The sequence below is a fragment of the Choloepus didactylus genome, chromosome 6 (genome assembly GCF_015220235.1).
Source record: "Choloepus didactylus isolate mChoDid1 chromosome 6, mChoDid1.pri, whole genome shotgun sequence".
NCBI classification, from domain to species: Eukaryota; Metazoa; Chordata; class Mammalia; order Pilosa; family Megalonychidae; genus Choloepus; species Choloepus didactylus.
The window spans coordinates 145792654-145808433 of NC_051312.1; the positions used below are offsets into that span (position 1 = coordinate 145792654).

The 15780-nt window shown below is 45.7% G+C and overlaps 1 protein-coding gene across 1 annotated transcript; it reads left to right on the forward strand.

Moving 5' to 3' along the window:
• Positions 1-1340: 1340 nt before the first annotated feature.
• DDX25 (DEAD-box helicase 25) lies at positions 1341-15094 on the forward strand. The gene is made up of 12 exons (XM_037838957.1): positions 1341-1416; positions 2072-2138; positions 2392-2436; positions 2942-3077; positions 4163-4255; positions 4367-4469; positions 5980-6094; positions 7385-7562; positions 8839-9076; positions 10244-10406; positions 12509-12697; positions 14835-15094. Exons 1-12 carry the CDS (start codon positions 1354-1356, stop codon positions 14894-14896), a joined length of 1452 nt encoding a protein of 483 aa, XP_037694885.1. The 5' UTR covers positions 1341-1353; the 3' UTR covers positions 14897-15094.
• Positions 15095-15780: the final 686 nt, after the last annotated feature.

Below are 15780 nucleotides of genomic sequence, written 5' to 3' on the forward strand. Positions count from 1 at the left end.
GGAAACTGTCGCTCTGCGTCGTTACGCGCGCCCCGCGGCCTCATGGGAGATGTAGTCCTCCCCGGCGGGAAATCCGTTCTGAAAGCTGGACGCGCAGGCTTACCTGACGCCGGACCCTACCTGACACTTTCTAGTCCAGCCACCGTTTCTCCAACCCCAACGAGGCAGAATCTGGGGGCTGTGGTAGTACAAAAAGAAGAGAAAGGAGAAATCCTACTGCTGCATTAAAATAATAGAAGAAACGTCATTTTTCAACTGCCTGCCATCCTTATACAAAGATCTAGAGATTAAAGATACTGGCCCGATTTTGTACCTCGTTAAATCAGTAGAAAGCTACCATCGAGAAAAAAACCGATTAGAATCCAGATAAAAAGGCTGAAAAGAAATATGATCATCTCAAAGCAAACGATGAGGTGCCCGAGAAGGACCGCACAGTGCTCGGGAGCTTTGCTTCAGCACCACGGAGAGGTCATGGCTGGGGGGTTCAGCCACACCCGCCCCTTTGCCCAGAAGCGCCGACTCAAAAAAATTCCACTTAGACGCCTGAAAAAAATCTGATTCTTTTGTCCCAATTTAGCAATCATTAGAGATCTACCTTGGACTATGCGGTTGCAGCTAGGAGGTAGAGGTTGTACCGCAAGGAAAGCAGAGTGCCCTGGGGACTGCTCCACGCAGGGGCCACATAATGATAATTAAAATGAGCAGGTATGTGGGAACATCGCATATACCTAGGAACAGGAACAGCAATTAGAACTGGAACAACTCTGCTTCCTTTCCCCAACTTTCGCGCTCGAATTCATTTGTCAGATCAAACCCGCCCATTTCGTCCCTTCACTGTGTGATTCGCGCGCCTTATATCTCGTAATACGGTGGCGGAAATATCCGGGAAAACGCGGACACGGCCTCGCCACCAGAAACACAGTGTGGGTAGTGGATGGTGAGGCAAGGGAGGGTGGGGGGGGACTCTCAGGTCAGTACACCTATTGGGGCCGCTCGGAGTCCCAAGCGGTTGGATGAGGTCAGCAGCAGGGGACATGTCGCTGCCGTAGCGCCCCCTTCCCTGTGCGGACCGGGGGTTGGCCCACCCCAAACCTGGCGGATCCACACAGCACTTCATCTCCTCCTCCTCCTCACGGCCCCACCCCGCTCTCCCCTTCGCGGGTCCTCCGGCCTCCCAGACTCCTCCCTGCCCCCGCCCCCTCGAAACCCCGGCGCCTGCGCACTGCATCGCGGCGGTCGCGTGGGCTTAAGCCTGCCCCCCCAAGAAAGCCCATTGGCCACGGGGTGGGGCCGGGCGCTTCCTCGTGCCTGGGGTGGAAGCACGTGCTGGGGGCGGGAGCAGCGTTCGCAGCTATGGCGTCGTTATTTTGGGGAGGCGACGCCGGGGCGGCGGAGAGCGAGCGGCTGAACAGCCAAGTAACCGCCACCGACCGGGGAGGGCAAAGGGAAAAAAGCCAGAGCAGTGACTTCCAGAGGGAAATTCGCTGGCGAAGGGAGGGAGAGCCTGGCTAGCATAGGGACTGGGGTGTCAAATAGGGAAGGGGGTGGGGGTGAAGATGTGGGAAGAGTTTGGAAGAGGGCACGGGAAAGCAGAGCCCCTGGAGAAACAAGACCTTTGGTTTGAAAGGGCAAAATTAAAGCACAGAGGTCCCCAGAAGCCGGGGGAGGGAAAGCAACTGATGTTCCGAAGTCAAGCCCTGAGCTCTCTACTCTCTTAATTTGTCCATTAAGCCTCGGCTATCATCTGTCTTATATCTGCAGATATGTTTTCCTCTCCATCCCCTTGTGCCTGCTGTTACCCCTTCCCTTCCCAACTACTTCCCACATTTGTTCTAATAGTCCCAAAAAAGAGAAACTTCACTTACAGGGGCAGCAGAAAGTCTTATCAAGTTTTAGGGTAATTCATACAGGAGATGTACACCTGAAAGAAATCCATTGATACCTAAAATTGCAAAGGAAACAAAGTCCTGGGCTGATCTTCCTTGCGTCCCTTCCAGTTCCAGTTAGGGGAGCACTGGGCAGCTTGAAGCTTTACTTCCTAATATTGGTTGAAATTTGTGTCTTTCAATAGTTTTCAAACCTCATCCACCCCAGAAAGAACCTTCGGGTTATTAAGAGCGCTGCAATCCCAAACATAGGTGAGTGTCTTTGGGTAAAGTAGATTGGCGTGTTCTCAGTTAATTGGAAAGTCTGTTCTCATTGCTTCTCTCTAGTCCCTGCCAGCTGAAGCACCTTTGGGCCCTTGATTTAACATTCGAGGACCTCCATGACCTTCCACATCTTTTTACCTGCCCCTCTACTCCGTTACTCCCTGTCAGTGTGCACTGCAGAGCCGGGGAGAGAAATTGGGTGGTAGGCTTTACATTTATTATTTCTTTTCCATCCTCCTAGACGGTTTAATTGATAACGTGGAAGAAGACGACGATGATGATGTAGGTAGGAGATAAATTCATTTGCACGTCTCTACTAGCATTCTGTTTTCAGTGAATCATCACTTTTTCCCAGTGTTGAGTGAGTCGTATAATCTCAATTGAAAAAGAATCGCGTTTGCTTCTATTTTCTTTCTAATTTGTGAATATCCGTAGAAAGTCTAAATTAGGAGTGGGACATGTTTCTTCAGAGAAAGTTGAAAAGGAATACGCAGGAGTGGGTTAAGAATTTTTCAACTAGCAAGGAAGGGTTAGGTCTCTTGGAGATGGAAGTGGGTTTGCTAAGGGTTAGGAGTTGTTTGTAGCAGCATAGGGTGAGAAACCGGATCCTCTTGAAAGAAGGGCTTTGCAGTGCTATGTCATCTTCCTAGGGCCTTTTAAAAGAAAGAAAGAAGAGGGTGGATGCAATTGGTTGATATTAAACCCTGAATGGAGGGAGCAGCTGATTAGATGTCATTCAGGATCTTGTGTTCTCCCATGAAGCAACCCCTTTTTTGTGTTTGCTTTCCTAGTGGATTTGGCAGCTAATTCCCTCTTAAACAAGTTAATTCGGCAGTCCTTAGTGGAATCCAGTCATAGAGTTGAAGTCTTACAGAAGGATCCCAGCTCTCCACTCTATTCAGTGAAAACATTTGAAGAGTTGCGGCTGTGAGTATTTTTATCTTTCAGTGTGGGAAAATCGTGGAAATCAAAGCACAGGACAAATTAATGTGATAATAGTAAAAACCATCAGAATCTCTTTTGTGTTCTAATATTCAGATTAAAACCCTATGTACACATTTTGTGGGTAATTAAATTATAGCTCAAAGGAAATTACTGGGATACCTGTGTTTTCCAGCCTGTTGAGGACATTTTTGATGATAAGATAGTTACTCCTTGTGCTGAGGGGGATAGCTAACCTTCCTAATTGTATTTTGTTTCAGATATTATTAAAATGAACTTTACCAGAGGAGTTTGCATGCCCTAGGGACATAACAATTGGTGTTTAGATTTTTTTAACAGAAAGGGAAAGTTACCCACACCCTCTGATGTTGAGGGTGGTAAAAATCCAAAATCTCGATGGCCAGATAGTTTCTAAATTATTGGGGAAGCCTCACTCTGATTAAAAATTGGCTGCTGGTAATGTGCCAAGTGAGTAATCTGTGTGAGTATCTCTGAGGGGTGGAAGTTTGCTGGTCCATGTCACTTGATCTATTTTTGATACCTATCATGAGACCCCAGGAAGGATGCATTTAACTGGCCCAGAGAGCATATTCTCTTCTGCTCCTAGAGAGAAGTGACACAAGAATTACATCAATAAAATTTTCTCCTTCTGAAAATTACAGTTTAAAAAGTAAGTGTTTGTTATTCCTTAAAAGGAATTAAACAATAACACTCACTTTTTTTTTTCTGCTTGTGGGAAAAAATAGAACTCTCTTCAAGCGGATATCCTTCGTTTATCAGACGAATTCTTCCTTCTTTGCTTTGTTCAACAGAAAGTTTAGCTTTAGGCTCTCACCACTGTCCTTAGCCGAGGCTTATAGCAGAGCTTGCCATTTTAGTGTTCCAGCTGTACAGGCATAATTGTACTTGTTTGGGACTTGAGGTATGGATGATATTTTTTTTAATATCACTTTTAAGCTCAGTTACAAAGTAGCTTGATTTAGAAATGGATCTTTCAAGTGTGTGTTTCTGAGACTACTGACCAGTTTGAGGCTTGAAAGGTTTGATTTTTTTAAAAATTTTTTTGACAGAAAGGAAGAATTACTAAAAGGGATCTATGCAATGGGGTTTAACAGACCATCCAAAATCCAAGAGATGGCTCTTCCAATGATGCTGGCACATCCGTGAGTTTCCAGGGTAGTGGTATTCCAACATGGTTGTTTTTATGCTCTTATTTTCAGTTTAGGCCCAGGCTTTTGTATTCACTTTATGCCCAGTGGTCTTTCTGTCTGCAGACCCCAGAACCTCATAGCCCAGAGCCAATCTGGAACAGGAAAAACAGCTGCCTTTGTCTTGGCAATGCTAAGCAGAGTTAACACCTTGGAATTGTTCCCACAGGTAAGAAAAGGCTGAGGGAGAGACAGGACTGCTTTCAGAGCTGATGATATTTTAGTAACAAGCAGACATTCTTTCATAAAATCATAGTGCATGGGGCAGCAGCATGTGCAGTGTCTGAAAGCATAGGCTTTGTGGTTTGACTGGTCCCAATCCCAGCTTTTCCGCTTACTAGCTGACTGTCTTAGGCAAGTTAGTAAACCTCTCCGAATCTTAGTTCCCTTGACAGTAGAATGGAGAGAACACCTCTAGAGGCATGGACCATGGTTGTTCTTTTCACCCTTGAATCCAACACCTAGCATGCTGCCTGCGTCGTAGAAACCACTCAGTGAGCACTAAGTGATATAAATGTTGGAAGGAAGGAATACTTGCCTTATGGGGTTCTTGTGAGAAGGAAATGGAATAAGGTATTTCAAGCTAATGGGAGCTATCCACCTGGAGGATTAGAATATCATCCCATCCCCCTCGAATGTTTAGCAGAAGAGAAAATGGGCTTGGAGAGGGGAGTGTGTTACATGAGGCCACGTGGTCAGAGAGCAGCTCCACAAGTGCTGGAACCGAGCTCACCATTCTCCTGGCCTGGCTTCCGCTCATGGAAAGTATCTAGTAATCTCTCCTTCCTTCTCCAAATTTGCACTCATCAGCTGGTTGCTGTACCAGCTTCTGAGTGCCAGCAGTGCAGCTGAGGTGTGGGGGAGGTAAGGATTCTTGCAGGGAGCTTACAGCCTGGTCAGCAAGACAAGCTGTAAATGTGGGTGACTAGCGCCAGGCAGATGAAATCGTGTGCATTTTAGACAAGTTCAGGAAGTTTTATATTTGAGGTCTGATATTCTCAATGAAAACCCTTCAGGAAAAAGCCATGCTTGAACAGATGTTGAGAAAAGCGGGCAGAAACTGCTTTTAGCACTCAGCCACATTTTCCTGTGCTCTCTCCCACAGATCCCTAACTGAAGCACATAAATGCATTAAATATCACCAGTTTCTTCCATCAACAACATCATTCATCAACAACCTCCATTTTTAGTGGGGGAGGGAGAATGAAAGTAACAAATGAAAGCGTTTGAGGGAATATTCTTCTGGCAGTATAAGCTGTATATAAGTGTATACAGATGGATTGGACTAAGCAGGGCATGTTCTGGAAATGGGCAGACTTACAGCAGGGAAGAGGCGAGGAGGCATGGGCTCAGGCTTCTTACTGATTCTCAGCTTGCCAACATCCCACTCTTCCCCCACCAGAAAGCATGACTAGTACTTTGCGTCTCTTCATAACCCCTTAGAAAGGAATCTAGAAAGGCAGCTGCTTCTCCATCCTTGAGTCCCTCCTTCCCTCCCCCGTACTCAACATCCAATGCAGATGGATCAGCCATTAAATTTTATTCAATTTTAAATACGTTTATTCACCCACACGCTCCCATTTCATTCCCACGCCTCTCCCCAACCACAGGCTGATTGTACTTCATGTCTGGAAGATGGCTCAGGGGACCTCTCTCCTCCCCTTCTCTTCTCCTTGCAGTGCCTCTGCCTGGCCCCTACATATGAACTGGCTCTGCAAACTGGTCGCGTGGTCGAACAGATGGGAAAGTTCTGTGTGGACGTTCAAGTGATGTATGCCATTCGAGGGAATCGCAGTATGTACCGGTAACCCAGTCCTGGCTGGTTTTTAAAATCCTGGCATTACCACTAGCAAGCAAATTATATAACTTCTCTGTTTGCTCATCTCTGAAAAGGAGGGAATGGTAGCACCTAGGTTGTACTATTACTACGTAGTATTATATCCTGTGTTGTTAGCGTCAAGGGCGATGATTTACATAAAGCACCGTGCCCTCACCTGGCATGGAATCGGGATTGAGGAAACATGTGCTGCGTCATGGCACTTCTTGCAAGAGGGAGCCTTTAGACGTTTTTTTCCGCGAGACTCGGGAGTTTTGTTCAGGACAGCTTTTATTCTTCAGTTTTTTTTTCATTAAAAGTATTACATGCATATAGTGGAAAAAACTTAAAAATACAGAAGCTTAGGAGGAAAAATTGGAAGTTGGTCTTCCTTGCCTTCCAAAGTCCTGTGCCCAAAGATAACTACGGTACTACTGATAACAGACCTCTTTTTTTGGCTTTTTTATTTTTTGAACTTACACAAACACATAGGAGTGTGTGTGCACACACAGGTTTTCACTGGAGAGTGTTTTACAAAAAGCAGAGCAATTTGTCAGTCCATTTAAAAACTTGGATGTTTTGGACATCTTTTTGTATCAGTACATAGAATCCCACCTCATTCTTTTGAATAGTGTCATGCTGTTCTATCATTTATTTAATGTAGCTTATCGCTGGACATTTCAGTTGTTTTCTGTTTGGGGAATATTTATGGATTTCTCATGGCTGTGACAGTGTTTCTGTAGGACAATGGGATTGCTGCTTTTTAAATAGCCTTGGGGAAGAATGAGATGCACAACGCTATTATCATTATCATAAGCCTAGAGACTCAGGAATTTATCCTAAATCTCTGCGACATCAAAAACCACAGTGTGTTTGATAATGGTTTGTTAATTTTTGGGGGGTATGGTAGGAACGTTTTGGAAGCAACATCGTTATTTTAGATTATTTGTTTTCTTATCCCTTTTGGATATGGTTTATTTTCTTGGGGTATGGTAGGAACTTGTTGGAAGCAAAATACTTATTTTAGGTTGTTTTTTTTAATATTTTGTTTTGTTTGAAATGTGTTTTTTTGTTGTTGTTTGTCTGTTTTAATTTTTCGATAAAATTAAAAAAAAATAAAAATACACAGTGACCCTCCGGGTTTATACTTTGGGAAATCATCATGAGCTGTGCTTTTGCTTAACAGTCTCGGCGGCAGTGCCCCAAATTGAACTGCAAGAGAGAGACCCTTTGCCGCTGAAGGGCCACTGGAAACCTTCTCGTTCTAGTTCCCAGAGGCACGGACATCACCAAGCAGATTGTAATCGGCACTCCTGGAACTGTCCTAGATTGGTGTTTCAAGCGAAAACTCATCGATTTGACTAAGATCCGCGTGTTTGTACTGGATGAAGCAGATGTGATGATCGACACGCAGGGATTCTCAGATCAGAGCATTCGTATCCAGAGGTACTCTCCAAAGGCATCCTTTCTTCCAGGGCCTGCTGTCCCAGTTGCTCATTTCCCTGCTGCTCCTCATTATCCTTCCTGCTTATGCTTCCCCACCTCCTCCAACACTTAAAAACCCATTTTCATAACTTTTCCTAGCCCAGGGGCCTTCAGACTGTTTGCCATCTTCAGAAATGTACCAAAGTATGTTGTCCATGAGTTTCCTCTTCTCCATGTTTTTGTGGATTTGCATCTTTTTTTTTTTTAATCTATGAGTGGGATGTGGGAGGCTGAAAAGGTACTATCGGTGCATCGCCAGCCACAGTTAACCAGAAGGCTGTGGGGCTGTTCTGTCACAAAGCTCCCTAGCGGTCCAGGCCCCATACATTAGTCAACCAGTGTTGGGGGATCACTGGACAGCTACCCCACCATCCCCTTTTAACACTAACAGCTTATTCTTCTAAGGGCACTTTGTCTCAAAAGAGGTGATTTCTCTCTGGTCTCTTTCGTTTATTTAGTTTAAAAAGTTATCTTTTTTACTGATATAGAAAATACGTACAGAAAAATGTACAGACTATCACAGAGAGACCACTTGCCTGCATAACAACCACCCAGGCCAAGAACTAGGAGTTCACCAGCACCCAGAAGCCCCTTACAGCCCCTTTCCTGTTAGCCCCTCGCTTCCCGGGATTAACCATTGTCCCGACTGCTAACTCTGTAGATTCATCTTGCTTGTTTTTGAGCTTTCCATAAATGAACGCTGTTTTCATTATGGGTTCAGTGCACATTTAGTTACTGCATTGTCTTTCCCCCTCCTTTTGCTCCAAACTTACCCAAGTTCTTTCCCTCCCAAATAAACTTAGTAGCAGCTGCCACTCTTTCCCTCCCAAGATCGATAACACGTGCCATCAAATAAGTAGGCTCTGTTTTATTCTTCCCCGTCTAAATTCATGTGAGATTATAACCATAAACATCATCTAGCCCAACACTCTGGCTCTATGCTTCTGGCTCTTCTAAGGAGAAAACTGGCACAAGAAACCTCAGACTATCCAGAATATCTATCCAAACTTTGTGCCTGAGCCCCATAGGCAGTTCACATATTTTTTCTGAATTCTTAGTGGCACAGAGTGGCGTGGCAGGTGGCTCTTGGCCTGTGGGCATGTCATCACAGGCTGCCCTTTGGGGTGGATGCCTGTGGAGCCACCGAGGGCCATGGGCGTGGAAGCGCTTGCTGCTGTCTCCACGTGGGAGTGCCCAGGAGGGCATGTGGGTGACAGCCCTCTCCCCTCGTCTGCAGAGCATTGCCCTCAGAATGCCAGATGCTCCTCTTCTCAGCAACCTTTGAGGACTCCGTGTGGCAGTTTGCAGAGCGGCTCATTCCTGACCCTAACGTCATCAAGTTGCGCAGAGAGGAGCTGACCCTGAACAACATCCACCAGTACTATGTGCTGTGCGAGAACAGGACAGACAAATACCAGGCTCTGTGCAACATCTACGGCGGCATCACCATCGGCCAGGCCATCATCTTCTGCCAGGTAGATGGTGCTGAAATTCGTCTTCAGCGTTTGCGGCTGCACCAGCAGGCAGAGTCGGGGGGCCGTAAGATCGATGAGTGCCGTAGAGCCACGACTGTGCTCAGCACTCTGCACATTGTCCAGTTTCATCTTCAGAACGCAGCATAGAATTATCTGTATTTTATGGAGGACATTTAGAAAGGTGAAGTGATAGAGTAGGAACTTCAGTAGGATGCTGTAGTGCCCCACACATACACTTGTCTTGTTCCTTATTTACAGGAACTGCTTCTAACATTTCCCCATATGGGTTGATGTTTTTGTAGGGTTTTTCCCCCGTGCCCTTTATCAGGTTAAGATGTTCTCTTCTGTTCCTAACTTACTGAGAGTGTAGTAGCCACTGAGTTACTCGCTGTCAATACCCCCGTTGTAATTCTCTGTGTATGGCATGGCTGCCCTCTGACATTTTTCACGTTCCTGCTTTTGTTGTACTTTTTCACTGCCACACTTTGTTGTACTTGCTCACACTGTGAGTGCCATGGGAACAGGATCTCATCTAGCTTATTCACTTCTGTATCCCTGCACTAGAGAAGTGCCCGCCTGGCTTATGGGCAGCACCAAAAACATATTTGTAGCATAAAAGAAAGCTCGGCTCTGCCACTGCCTGATCATGTAACCTTAGGCAAATTACACAGCTTTCTTACGCTTTGGAGTTTTGTTTTTCGTGTGTTTTTGTTTGGGGGGAGGGGTGTTGTTTGTTTTGTAATTTTTAATATGAAATCAGGCAGCTGTTTCATTAAATTGCCATGTTTATAGCGAATGACCACAATGCATGAAGGATTTCAGCAAGGTGCTTGGCATGTATGAAGTGCCAAGTCCCTTGTTATCATCGTCACATGTGAGGCAGGTGGAGCCCTTTCCTAGCTCCATTTCACAGAAGGCCAAAGCTCTGACAGGTTGGGAGAACATGACCCTTAGAAGCACAGGGGAGGGAGAATCCCATGCCACCTATCATAAGATTACAACAGGACGGAGGGAGAGGCAACACAAAAACTCTTCTGCATCACCCCCTGCTCCCACGCCCTGCTCCCACCCACCCCCACCCTGCATTCACAGGCACTTGCAGACATAGCCAGGCTGCCTTCACGTGGGATATTGGGGGGTGGGGTGGGTCTTCTTTGTCTTCAACAGACTCGTCGAAATGCCAAGTGGTTAACCGTGGAGATGATGCAGGATGGACACCAGGTGTCTCTGTTAAGTGGGGAACTGACAGTGGATCAGCGAGCCTCCATCATCCAGAGGTTTCGGGATGGGAAAGAGAAAGTTCTCATAACCACCAACGTCTGCGCGCGAGGTATGTGTGTGTGTGTCTGTCTGTTTAAAGTCAGGTTTTTCTTAATTGAGGTGTAATTTGCGTATGATAAAATTCATTCTTTTTTTAAGTGGACAGTTCATTGAGTTTTGACAAATATAGACAGTCATGTAATCACCACTGTAATCAGAATATAAAACACTTCCATCTCCCCCAAAAGTTCCCTTTGTCCTCAGTCTCTGTCCTTCCCCCATCACCTTATCTCTGGCAACTGACCTGACTTCTGTCCTTCTAGTTTTGTCTCCTCCAGAATGTCATATAAATGAAATCATACAGTAAGTAGCCTTTTGTTTCTGGCTTACTCTACTTAGTATAATGCTTTTGCGTTTCATCAGTACTGTCACATGTATCAGTAGTTCGTTCCTTTTACTGTTGAGTAGTTGTCCCTCATTTGGTATCCCCAGTCTGTTCATTCCTTCACCAACTGATGGACATTTGAATTGTTGCCAGTTTGAGACTATTTTGAATAAAGCCATAATAAGCATTCATGTATAGGTCCTTGTGTAGACATAATGTTTTTATTTCTCTTTGGAAAATACCTAGGAGTAGGATTGCTGGGTCACGTGGTAAGTGTTTAGTGGTTAACTTTATGAGAAACTGCATAACTTTTCTCAAGTGACTGCACTATTTTGCATTCCCATCAGCAATACATGAGAGTCTTTGCCAGCACATGGTATTGTCATTTTTTAAGATTTTAAGCATTCTGGTAGGTGTGAAGTGGTATATTATTGTGGTTTTCGTTTGCATTTCCCTAATGTCTAATGATGTTGAGCATCTCTCAGGTGTTTTTAATTGTATAACTATTGACTACTGGGAATTTTTTTTTTTTTTTGAGAGAGGAGAGAGAGGGCCTTCCTGTTGTGTTCCTCCATCCTGTATCTTTGCCAAGCCCATACTCTAGCCATGTTTCTTATGTTTCTTATCCATTCTTGGTTCAGCTGGTAGAACTTCCATGTTAGAAGTGAGCGCTGAACTTGGCACTTTGGAAGGGTTGCCTGGAAAAGGATGAGACCTTAGCCAAGATTCTATAGATCAGCACTGTCAAATAGAAATTTCTGCAACAATGGAAAAGTTCTATTCTGCACTGGTCAGTTGGCAGCCACTGGCCAATGTGGCTGCTGAGCACTTGAAATGTGACTAGTGCAACTGAGAAATTGAATTTTTAATTTAAATTTAAATTTTAATAGCCTCATGGGACTGGTTAGTGGTTGCTCTAGTAGATAGCACGGCTCTCGACCCTGAAGGAAAGAGGGCACAGATTGCTGCAGATTGAGGCCCAGAGGGCTGGAATAATGGCCCACGGTTTGTTAACGCTGGGGGATGGATGGCACTGGGGATCACAGACTTCTTTCCAGGCAACGTTAGATCTGAAAGGTTTTGAAGGAAGAGTAGCCATTCTGTTGGATAAGAGTTACCAGTTTGTTTGTGAAATGGCAAGACCTTGTGACTGGAGTGTTGGATTTGTGGGCCAGGAGAGGAGGAGATGAAGCTTGAGGTGGTTAGACAGTCGTGGGTGGTTTGCACTCTGTCCTGTTTGATGGGGGCAGTTGGCTTCTGAACTCAAGGGCTCTGGACATTGCTGTGGTGACCTCCTTTGGAGAGCTCAGCGGAGCGGGGAGGGAGAAGGTGGGGAAACCAGCCTGGAGGGTGTTGTAACATTGAGGAAGAGAATAAAAAAAACCCAGCTAGAGCCAGGGCCATGGGATGGAGTGAAACTGGAGCCTGTGGTGGATAAGGGGACTTGAGTAGAAGGGCCCACGCTGAGGGCTTAGCCTAGCAGGAGCAGGGGGTTAGGGGGGAGCTCTGCAGACTTGGTGAGAGCACTACCCAAAACACACACACGCGCACTCACTCACTCACTCACTCACTCCTTGTCCATACTCAGCCTTCTCTAGAATTTGCAGCATCGTGGACATACTGTGCAACCAAACCACCTGACCAAAGTACCTATTCCAATTATTCACATCTAGGTTTGATGAATAAGTTGTCTCTATTAAATGAGAATTACCTCAGCAGATGTGGTCCTCGAGCAGCTGTGTCCTCGGGGAAAGGTGGCAGGACTCCACAGTGTTTCTCCTCTTTAGGGATTGATGTGAAACAGGTCACGGTCGTTGTGAACTTCGACCTCCCTGTCAACCAAGCGAAAGAGCCAGACTACGAGACCTACCTGCACCGCATCGGGCGGACGGGGCGCTTTGGGAAGAAAGGCCTTGCCTTCAACATGATTGAAGTGGACAAGCTGCCCCTGCTTAGGAAGATCCAGGACCACTTTAGTAAGTAGCGCAGCCTCCACCCCATGAGCTGCAGACCTGCTAACAGTGGTGCTGGGGGTGGCAGCCAGGGAGCTCAAGTCCCAAGGCCGACGAGACCACGGAGGCCGGAGCCCTGGGGGAGAAGGCTCCCGATTCCCAGGTCTGGGCTCCTCGCGCGGGACACCTGGGTCGGTCTTTTGTAAATGATGCTAAAGAAAAGCTGAAATCAAGTGGAACTCATGTGAGCTCCAATTTATACATTATGTCTCGTTCTGTGATCTGGAGCAGATATTCCTGTCCTGCAAAGAACTACCCTAGTCAAATAAGTTTTTCCTTATGGTCTGGAAAGAACGCGGACTTGGGAGACAGACCTAGATTTCCAGTCCCTGTTCCACCACATAGAGCTCAGTGATGTTTATGGACCGTTATTGCTAGCATTGCTCATTTCCTCATCCCCTACACCCTGGCAGCCCTCCTTCTAAACTTGAGTTGCTGGTGCCAACTCAGGCTGCTTCCAGAGGCTCATGGTTAGAAACTGGTGGTACTGTGGGGTTTCTCCTAGTTTTTCCTCTGGAAATGACACTCCATTTTTTCCATCTGTCCACCCAGGCAGCCAGCATTTATTTAGCTTCCATGAGGCACTGTTTCCACATAGAAAACTGAAATATCATCTCTGCTTTTTTTTTAACTTTTTATTTTGAAATGCTTTCAAATTTATAGGACAGTTAACAAAAATAATACAAACCTCATACAGAGAACTCCAACATACCCCAAACTCCCGACCCTAGATACCCAGATCCACCAATTTTAACATTGTGCTACATTTGCTATACATCCCTCCATCCATCCCTCTACCCATCCTTCCATCCATCCATTTCCTGAACATTTGAGTGTAGGCCATATGTACCATGCTCCTTGGACGTGTAACACTGCCATGTAATTTCCTAAGAACAAGGATACTCACCTAGATAACTACCATGTCTGCTTTTACGGAAGACACAGTCAAGTCAGGGAGAGATGCCAGCTCCAACACCTAAGGAAGGGTGTCTGCAAAAATAGAGGCCTGTACAAAGTCCTGAGAAAACACAGGACACTTGTTTCTGGCTGAAGGTGTTGGAGGAACCTTCACAGAGGAAGTGACATTTGATTCATGCCTGGAATGAATTTGTCAGGATTCTGGAGGTGGAGGTCATGTCAGGCGGAAAGACTACAAGGAGAAAAGGCACCAATAAGTGAAGCAGGGTGGAATTGCATGTGTGCAGGTCACAATAAGGGGCAGTGCCTTCATACATCACGGAAGGTGGAACTGCCTGTGGTCCCCTTACGGAGGCCTCTCTGTACCCACCTCCTCTTTCTGTTCAGCTGAAAGGGAGTAGGACTACCCTAAGTAAAGGGAGAAAGTCCTTCAAGATTATACTGTGGTCCCAGCTCCCTCTTTTACCCTTTCCCTCCTTCTTGCCCCATCGTCCCAAATAGGACAGTCCTAAATCTCGAGATCTGCTGTCCTTTCTTCAGCCCCCCATCTAAACAAGGCAGGCTCCGATCAGATCACCTGCCAGGGCACTCCAATGGAAACCCAAAGGGCCTCGTGACCTGGGATGTCCACGGCTCAGATTCCTCCATGCCCCAAAAGCCAGGATGTGGCTGGGAAGCAAGGGAAGACGAACCTGGGTGACTCCAAGTATATCCCCGATTTCACCTCTTGGGACAGTGGTGCTGAGCTTTTGATAAAAGGATTGCAGCTGATTGTAGCCCATTGATGGGCCCTTTGGGAATGTAGGTCAGCAGCGCTGTTTTAGGATCACTGAGGAAGGATCTGGGGCAGGGCAGGGGCAGAGGGACCATTAAGGCTCACCGTTGCTAAGGGAAGCACCTGAAGGCTTGGCCAGGCCCCCCCCCAGGCTTGCCTCGCTTTCACCCAGCCCTTTTCCTACCCCAAGGTATCTAGATATGAATGTTCTGTTGTCTGGAACATTTGATGTTATTTTAGTTTTGGTTGGTTATCTTGATGCCACCTCCCCTCACCTAATCCCAAGAACATTCCTGTCTCAAGGCTTTCTGTACAAGGTGTCACCGACTTCAGAAATTCAGAGCTGTGCAGAATGAAGGTCCGTTCAGCCCTGAGATAACCCTGGTTTGTTCTCTTTCGTTCTTTCAGACAGCTGCATTAAGCAACTTGACCCTGAAGACATGGACGAAATTGAAAAGATTGAATATTGAAGAAAGAACTTTATCATTTTTGCAATATCCTAGTTTATGTGAGAATGTCCCAGTGGGTTTTGAAGCTAATTTTTTATGTTAGGTTGTTTTCAACCTGAAACTGTCACATACAGGAAGATAAATGTTATGGTCACCCTATGCTTAAGACCTAAGATCTTGAAACCAAATTGATGTGATGCATGTGATCCTTTCGAATAAAAAAAAAAAACAAGATGATTGTTCTAATCTTTTTACCAGTAGACGTCTTTGCATGAACTGGTGGGATGTTTTTGGATTTAGTTTATATGATCTGAGCAGATCTGCCGCTTGTGAACATTTTCTGTTGCCACAAGAGGGCGGTAGAACCTTGCTGGTCTGGGAATTTGAGCAGGTAGGGCAAATGAAAAAGCCACATTTCTTCAGACTTCACCCACAGGCTGCCCTTCCCAGCCATTTGTGTCCTCCCCTTCCTCATCCCTCTCTCCCCATGCATGTGTGCACACGCACACACACGTGCACAGGTTCTTAGGTGAGGGTGCAGGGTAAGATCTTTAAGAAATGAAACAAGCATTTCATTTTGCTTTTTTAATGCTTCAAGTAACAACTTCAAAGTATATTTCTGTTTTGCTTCTTTGTGTCTTAAAATAAGGGAAGGTTTTTGTCCATCATCACTTATTTAATGGTCTCTGAATATGTGGCTTTATTATAGGCACTTCTTAAAGACAGGTAGAGGGAAAAAATAATAATTTTTAAATGCCCATTGCCCCATTAAAGAAACAGTCCATGGGGAGCCACAGGTTTTGCTTTTAAGACCGTAAAGGTATTTCTGAGAATCCTGGACATTTTCTTGCAAGACCCATTGAGATGCTTTTCATTTTTCACATTTGCCACTCAGCTGTGAAACA